The 9,082-nt window shown below is 45.3% G+C and overlaps 1 protein-coding gene across 2 annotated transcripts in view; it reads right to left on the reverse strand.

Annotated features, from left to right (window-relative positions):
• Positions 1-6,655, reverse strand: part of ATRX (ATRX chromatin remodeler) — a 132,029-nt gene extending 125,374 nt beyond the window's left edge. Inside the window, exon 1 of one of the 2 annotated variants that reach the window (XM_074962447.1) lies at positions 6,504-6,655. In XM_074962447.1, coding sequence (XP_074818548.1) covers positions 6,504-6,523 — 20 coding nt within the window. In that variant the 5' untranslated portion in view covers positions 6,524-6,655. The remainder of the gene's footprint in view (positions 1-6,503) is intronic. The other variant, XM_074962446.1, reaches the window with a different exon arrangement.
• Between the last annotated feature and the right edge of the window lie 2,427 nt (positions 6,656-9,082).

The following is a 9,082-nucleotide window of genomic DNA, read 5'->3' on the forward strand; positions in this document are numbered from 1 at the left end:
TGCAGTCAGGGCAAAGGACTCTAGGGACCCTGCCCCTAGGCAGGGAGGAATACCAAACAGTTAGGGGTTCAGCCCTCTGACTGGGCAGACAGCAAACAGTCTGATGTCCTAGCTCTGGCAGACAGCAGACCAACGCAGGCCTCTTGGCCTGAGGTGGGGAGGCTGCCACCCCAGGGGTGGAGTGGTAGGGGGACCTGAGCCCACCCAACTCCATCGGGTCCCAGCCCAGGGCTGGGCAGAATGTTCTGTCACTGGTCAGCAGGGATCTGCCCGAAACATACTGACCTAGTTTCGGGTCACAATACAACCGGATTATCACCTGGTTCCCATGGGCTACTTCCTACACTCCCACTGTGCAGTACTCGGGTCTCAAGGTCATCATCAGTCTTCCCGGGGTAGACAGCTAATAGCAACCCCTACAGGTCCTCTGCACCCCCGGCAGCTCCTCTGGGGCTTTGGTGCTGTAGTGGTGTCTGTCAGGCCACCTGCTGCTAGAGCTTGAGGAGCTCCTGCAGCTCTGGCCCAGCTGAGCTTGAAGACCCACCCATTATATTCTGGTTCCTGTCCCGCCCTTCTATTTCCAGCTGGATGGGTGTGGATGCCCTGGCTCTGCCCACCAGGAGGTGGGTGAGGGAGTTTCCCTGTCCATCTGGGAGGGAGGCCACGCCCCCTCACTACAGGGAGATTTAATTATTATGGGAAATCTCCACTTTTGCTTGTAATTAAAAGAATTAAGTTAACACTTTACTTGTCACTACATCTCTTTCCCACCTGTGAGACAGGAGGAAAATAGTCTCAACTCTTCAGTTTGAAAGCATTGTTCGTAGTTACAGAGCAATGCAAAAGTTCTGAATTCATCTATGACATGACACAGACATTCAGGCATTTTCTTATCATCAAGAGTTTAGCAGTTTATGAAACAGTGAGGCAGGGATGTATTTAGTGTGATGTTCTGGATCAGTGGACTAGTATACTACCCTTATCTGTCACCACCTTGGCACGATGCATCCAGATTATCATACATAGCTCCTACTAAATGTGGAAGACTAAACACGTTTTGAAATGTCTTGAATAGCATTCTGCTGTTGTGCTTTACAGAAGATCAACTCTCCAACAGAACCATCAGAAACTTACCTCACAAATATTAGCTGTGTAGCACTAGAGATATCAAACAACCCCTCAGATCAGGCAGTATCTCAGGGCTTGTCTACACCACGCAGCTTTTAGTAGCAAGGCTGTGTCGACACAGCCATGTCATTAGAAGTCAGCGTGTGTAAACGCTCTTTGTCAGTACTTTGTTGGCACTTTTGCCCTCAAAATACTTCCAGACTCGTGAGCGGCGTTAGCTTTGTCAGCAGAAGACAAAGCCGTGTTCACACTGCCACTTACGTAAGCAAAGCTTTTGTCTTTCGCGCGGGGGGGGGGGGGGGGGGAGGAAAGAGGTGGCTTTAAGTACCCGTGAACGATAAAAGTTTTGTAGACAACTTTGCAGTGTAGATGCGTCGTCAGATGCAGAGAGACATCTTCAGACTTCTTTTGACTCATCAAGCTGAATTGCCAGCTACAGACTTTTCCAAAGTTATAAAAGCAGTTTGTCTCATATATCGTTACCCATGTGACAAACATGAGAAACCATGTTATCTGGTAGGTGTTTCTAACCTTAACAAAATTCTGAAACAATCATATACACCATATAAAACCGTGTGATTTGCAGTTTGCAGATACACCAAATAAGTCACCTGAAGGGCACTGGTATTGACACTGCTAGTCTGAGTAATCAAGCCCTGAGGATTTTTCAAGGCTTCAAGCTTTCTCTGAAAAAAAAAAAAAAAAAAAAAAGCCTTCCTTTTATCTTTAAGTGTCAGCTGTCTGGTCCCTAAATGTTACAAGAACTTTGAAGGCACCATATACTCCACAGCTAGAACTTCAGAGCACACTACATACCATGGTTTCAAATCAGTGTAAAACAATACATCATGTTTGCCATTATATTTCTGCATTTTTTTTCCCTTTCTGAGCCATCATTGGAACAACTTGCTACTGCCCTATTCACAAACCAGTTCATCTTTCTGTATCACCCGTCAGCCAGAACTGAGGTCCAATGACATGAAATATGGTCAGGTGAGCCTCAGCAGTACACTAAGGCCTTACTGCAGATACATCCAATATTCCAATTCAGTGACATGTTTTGTCATGGACTATGCGCATTTGCACCTGCACTTTGCCTCACACAAAATACACTTAATAAAGACATACTGTTTTTCCTAAGATAAATCCAGGCACAGATAGATACAGGTTTCATACTGTTTTTTCAGCAGAGAGTTAACACACACTTATTCTGCACTAGTCTACAGTGAAAATATGCTCCTCTCCTTGTTTGGGCTGCTACTGTTTCTATCCTTTTGTTTTTCTTCCTTTTTTACCCTTCTTTCTCTGTTTCTCTCCCGCTTCCTTGTCTTTTTGTATCTCCTCTACTTTTTCCTCTGTCTTTCCTTTCCTGCAGCAACTTCTATTCTCTGTACCCCTCCTGTGAGCTTCACTCCCATCCCTTTCCATCTGTTAAAATGATCAGCAGTGCAACAGCTAGTGTTCACATTAAAATGTTTTTGTTGCCATTCCACTGAGATTAATAGAGGATACGGGAGTTCACTGTTTGGAACCATTGTTTTAGGTTGTTTGCAGATTCGGGAAGGCATCACTACATCTCTTTATTGTTGTTTTTCACATTTGGAAGGTTTTCTTCAAAACCAGGAGGGCCAGAAACATTTTTTTTTTAAATGAAAGCTGGTATTTTGCACAATCTGAATATCACGTAGGCTACATAAATACATCAATTGGGCTGGATCTGGCCCATTGCCCATATGTTTGATGCCTGTTCTAAACAGAAAGAAAATAAGTAAAGTCATTCGATGCCCAGCTCTGATCCACTTATTTAACTCCCCTTCTCAGCCTGAACTACCTGCTTTTCATAATCCATAGCCCAAATATATTTCATCTTGAACAACTTGCAGCCTTTGTTCTACAGGTGAGTAAGGCTGTGTATGAGGCTGTAGGGCACCATGGGAAGTAAACAGGGAATATGATTAAAAAGTTGGGCTTAAGCTGACTTGAACCAGGGGAAGAGGTGGAGAGGAGAGCTGGAGTATGAGGGTAGCCCTTGATGTAATAATGCCTTGGCACAGAAACTGTGCCACAGATGACTCTTCCTTTAATCATCCCTGCTTAACCCCATTCTCTCCCACAAGGACCATTCTCTCTCCCCGACTCCTGCATCTCTGCTCACCACCTGATATCACCCCATAGTCCACCCCAGAGCCTACTGCTGTTCAGCAAGCTTTTCTGGTTCATCTTTTCTGGTACGGAGCACAGCTGGCAAGTCAGGGATAGAACTGATTGGAAACCCAGACAAAAATGAAATTTTATTGAAAATAAGACTTTTGGGGGGTCATGATTTTGGAACCCAGGTTGCCAGTGTTTAAAATGAAAGTAACTGAGTAGTTCTGCTGCTAATCTTGGAGGGACTAAGGTTATGACAAATAAGGAGACCTAACTAACTAGAAGTTTAATGTTAAACATTCAGAAGTGGCCTACATCCAAGATATTACCAGAACAGATGTGAAGTTTGAGTGGACTATGCGGAACTCAAAGAAATATGAAGACAGAGAAAACTTTGAAAGGGAGTTATTTTAAAATGTTTCTTCTGCAGTTAGAAGTGACTTCATACAACATCTTTGTAGAAAATTCACCTGTCATCTGCTGAGTAAAGGGGCCTTTTCAATGCAGCCTTAATGATGCTATAGATGAATAATGCACAGTTCAATAGAACTAACAACTTCGCTTTAGCTTTTAAGTTAATACATTCAATATTTGTCTTGTACAGAGAATATGTTGACAGATTTGCCCTAACATCTTGGTGGGAAACCTGATCTCATTTTTCTTTCTTAAGGTAACCTGCATCCATTAACTCTGAATGAGTGATGTTGCAGCATGACATGATACATGTTGTGTAATGCAGCAATAATGTAATTTGAAAGAAGCCAGTAGTAGATATTTTGAACTCAATCAACTTTTGTAAATATTTCTACATACATTCCAAAGTTATCAATCTTTCACGCCATACTACCAGCACAGAACAATTCCCTGACTAATTTCTTCCTCTAGGAAAGTAACTTCAAGTTTGTTACCCTCTCCCATACCAATCACCCCCCCCCCCCCGCCCAAACCAGTGTGTTACCATTACTCATGAAGGTAACCCTTTAAGGCAGTGATTCTCAACCAGTCGTCCAGGGCCCCCTAGGAGGCCGCAAGCAAGCTTCAGGGGGTCCGCCAAGCAGGGCCAGCATTAGACTCACTGGGGCCCAGGGCGCAAAGCTGAAGCCCAACCGCATAGGTCTGAAGCCCAGAGCCCTGAACCCCATCACTGGGGGTTGAAGCAGAAGCCTGAGCAGTGTAGCTTCGTGGGGGCCCCAAGCAACTGCCCTGTTTGCCCCCTAATGCTGGCCCTGGCTTTTATATGCAGAAAAACAGTTGTTGTGGCACAGGTGGGCCGTGGAGTTTTTACAGCATGTTGAGGGGGCCTCAGAAAGAAAAAAGTTGAGAACCCCTGCTTTAAGGGGTAATTTGTTCTAGTGACTACACTGCTTCTGTTTTATATTCTCACACTGAACTCTTCAACCCAGTGTTTCCCATACTTTGGAGATCATGACCCAAAGGGTCATGGAGGGTGTCTGAGGGGAGGAGTGGGGGGTCTGAAGAGATCGCTTCTTCTGTAAAATAATCAATTAATTTAAAATAAAAAATGTATATACAACAGACCCTGTGATGGTTTATCTGTTTAAGGTCACCCTATTTTATGTTAGGGACAGCTTGTTTGTTGTAGTTTCTGCTCCTGGAATTGATCAGCCTGCTTTATGTTAACTTTGTTAATATTTTTGTTTACACTGCTAGAGGCCTTCAGGCACAGCTAACTAAGAAATTAAAAGGCTTTCAGGGCCGGGAACATATAAGGGGAGAAAATTACCATTCCTATCAGTATTGGCAGAAACCCTACTGGGAGTTTATGGTAAATAAACAACTACACAAACAAGGGAAAGCAAAGGAAAAAAATCAGACCCCTCTTTTGTTTTGACTGAAAAATAATACAAAAACAAATAGAAATGTAATCAAACCCAAACTTCACTAAAAGGATGCTGTACTGTTAATGTGCTACCAACTGCAAAGATGCCATAAAGAGTTTAGAGCCACAGAGGAAAAAAATCCATGTAAACAACTATGATTGCTTAAGAATCTTTACTGAGAATCTTAATACAAGTTCACGTGATGCTACTTTTCCTTCAATTTTTGTTTTGATTTTGTGAACAAGGCTAGACAATGTTCATGAAGGTTAACTGACAATCGTTTATTATTCATATCACATCTTAAGCATTCAGAGTGCTGTGCAGTTGATGGACCATGCTCCTTGGTCACCTTCCCCTGAAATGTCTGTATGTTGGAAGGCACACAAAACTAATTATGTATTAATGGTAAAACATAGCACCTGTTCGTCAGCACTGAAGCTGATTTGTGGCCTGGTATAGCATAATTTACTGTATGCAGCAAAGAAAGGAATTTAACACAGCAGACAAGAGTAGGTCCTAGAAAGCAAAGAGCTGCAAGAAGCCTCCCCTGCTGGGAGGCAGGAGAGAACGTTTCCAGTCTGCAAGCTAGAGAAAAGTCTGCCTATAGACTAAGATGCTTAGGGTGAACACCTTGTATGAAGATCAGCTTTCCTGCGGTCGCAGACACTGATTGTGATGTAAAAATAGATCCTTTACTGTGGAGGGCCAATAGGGGAGAAGGAACTTTCACTGTGGATAAACACGTTGGAGGAGGAGGGGAGAGGCGGCAGCACCGCTATGGTACCAAGACATTCGCTGACGCAAAAACTCCATCCAGGGCTGGGGGTCAGGAGAGGGCACCGCCCCTCAACCTGGTCCGCCAAGCCAGGTCCCGCTCCGGCTCTCTCCAGGCAAGGCAGAATGGAAACGAAGCATCAACGCCCCCAACCTTAAGAACGCGAGCTTCGGAGCGGGGCCCCCTCCACCCCGCGGCGGGACTGGCCGAGGGAACAGGCCGTGCGCCTGCCCCGGCCGAGCCGGGGGCGCAGCACTACCCCCGAGCACACCGGCGAGGGGAATATAAGCGCCCCCGGGCCCCTCTCCCTCAGCCCAGCCGGGTTAAGCCCCGCGCGCACAGACAGCAGCCAGACCGCACTTAACCTCCGTCCCGCCGGTCCCCTCCCCCTGCCCGGCCTCTGGCCCGCGATCCCTTACTCTGCCCCGCGGCCTTCTCTGCCGATGCTTTCCCCAGCCTCCCCTCCACCCTCCTGCGGTACCGGCCCGCAGCGGGGAGCGGCGCTGCCGCCTCTACTCCCTGGGTGGGAAGAAAGTGACTACAGTATCCCCAGCCGCCTCTCCGCAGCGGAGGCTCGTCAGACCCTAGAGGGAGAGTGTTTCGGTCCGTACCTCATGGGCTCCGCGGTCATGTCGCCGCTGCTCGGTACCCCCGGCCAGGCCGGAACCGAGCTCAGGCGCTGAAGGGACACAAAGCCGTTAGGGTCGCCATCGCCAGCACCGCCGCCATCTTGTCGGAGGGAAGATGAGGGAGACGACCGGCCTCCTGCCGCCTTCCTCCCTCGCCGTATCCCATTGGCTGCCTGCCACCCCCATCGATTTTCTAATTGGCCCGCTCGGACTGGGCCTGTTGCTAAGGTCGTTTACGTCATCTTTCTAGCTGTGATTGGCTGTATGAATGGTTACGTCATCCTTGAGGACTTGACGTCAGACATGGAATGGTATGACGTTACCCATGAAAGGGAGAAGAAAGCTTGTTCGCTTTGTCTTCTCCGCGCCTACATTGGTCATTCGCCCAAGCAAAGAGCTAGTAGCAGCTGCCGCCACAGACACTTAGCAAGGCAATAGTGTCTCTGTCTCTAGCTATTTTTTGTACAGGATCATCGCCATGATACTTAAACATAGTGTCACTCATGACCGAAGGAGAGAACGTCCTTTCAAAAAGCCCATCAGTGTACTAATCTGTCAAACATCAATATAGATAACGCCTGTGCACTGCAGCATTTACAGATTTAAAAATTAAAACTCAAAATAAAAAAATGGATTGACACTTCAAGTCATTACATCACTCTGCTGGTATGTTATGTCCCTTTCCTCACACGTTTTGCATAAATTAGGCCCTGATATGACCACTTACGTACATGATTAACTTTACTATTGTACAATCAATGCAACTACTCACAATAGTAAATTTAAATGAGTAGACACATAGAGAATCAGGACCTTAGATTGTCATCTATTTAGGTCACTGACTATCTCTTACTCTTTGTATAGGACCTAGCCCAGTGGATCTTCAGCTCAGTTAAAGTCTCTAAGCATAATTGTAATATTAATAATTTCTTGGGAACACAAAATATTTTGGGGGACTCATTAACATGCCACAAGTTAGGTTCCCAAGAATTCCTGAATTAAATCAGTTTGAATTAATGGACTATAGAAATATGGCATCTGCAAGGGAAATCCAAATGCCACTTTACTCACCTACTCACTTACTGGAGATGTCAATTATCTGGCCTCAGTGTTAACTATGGGCATCTTTCCTGTCAATTGAGAAATCAGTGACAAAGAGAAAAATCATGGAAATAACATGAGTCAATAATATATTTACTCACAATAATAATAACTCATGTTATTTCCAGGATGGCCTATCCCAGTAGTTTGATGCCCTATCCCATTTGATGGCCTATCCCAGTAGGTATAAGTATATAAGTATGTTTATAACATTTTAAATATTCAAAGATCATAAACAGAATGCAGCAAATACCCAATACGCTGTATACAAAAGCACCCTTGCTAAAATACTTGCCCAGCATCATTAACTAACTTCAGCTAAGATAAGACTTAAAACAGACAGTCAGCTGCAGCTTTGTAACTTTTGATTTGCTGCCAGCCTCTCACCCTTTGATGAGAGCAACAGACTTGTTGCCCTGATTTGGTATCTGGGACAACGCTCAGTGGAGGACTCCATCCTGCACCTATTGAAGTCAATGGTGCAGGATCAGGCCTTAAAAGAACTGATGATTTTTCTACAGCTGAATAAAAAAAGTTGAGAAATACAAGGGGCATAAGCCTGTGAGAAACAAGTAATAACCAAGTGTGACGGGATCCCTGGGGTGCAGCCTGGGACTGTGGGACCGCTGTGCCCCCTGAACTTTCTCCAGCCTGGTCTGTCTCTCACAATGTCTTGCTAGTGACCAGCAGCAAACCCCTCCAGGTGCTGTTATCACTCAGCACAACCACATGTGGAGCCCCACAGCCAGCTAGATTGCTTGAATGCTCCCAGAGCCACTCATGAATCACACAGAGAGGAATCAACTAAATCACCCCAGCTCCTAGCACTGTACCTCAGGAATATACTATCTTGCACTGCTCAAGATGAGCAGTGCAAATTTATTAATTGGTTCACCATTTCATCAATGGGAAGTGGACATACACCAGCCTTTGCAAAGCCTGAGCAGATTTGCCACACACTTCATACAAACTCACTGGTAAAGATAGACAGTAAAACAAATTTATTAACTGCAAAAGATAGATTTTAGGTGATATTAAGTGATAGGCAAAAAGTCAGAGTTAGTTACCAAAAGAAAATATAAACACGCAATCTAAACTCTCAACCTTATTAGAGTGGGCAACATCTAGATTAAGCAGTTTTTCTCACCGCACCGGATATTGCAGTCCTTAACATATAGATTTGTCCCTTAAATCTGGGCCAGTCCCCTCAGTTGGAGTCTTCAGAGTGTCCTCATTGCTTGCAGCATAGGTGGGGTGAAGGAGAAAGGCTAAGCATGGGCCCCATGTGTTTGGTTTTATACCCTGAGTTCATGTGCTTGGAAAACACAAGTCCAGGCATGTCTGGGTGGGCATTGCTGTCTCCTGGCAAGGTTGAGAAATTCCCCTGGTGTGGACTCATGCAGGTAGGGGCATGTCTTCACTAGCAACGTTAAAACGCTGCCACCGCAGCGCTTTAACAT

Source organism: Natator depressus, chromosome 9, assembly GCF_965152275.1.
Source record: "Natator depressus isolate rNatDep1 chromosome 9, rNatDep2.hap1, whole genome shotgun sequence".
NCBI classification, from domain to species: Eukaryota; Metazoa; Chordata; order Testudines; family Cheloniidae; genus Natator; species Natator depressus.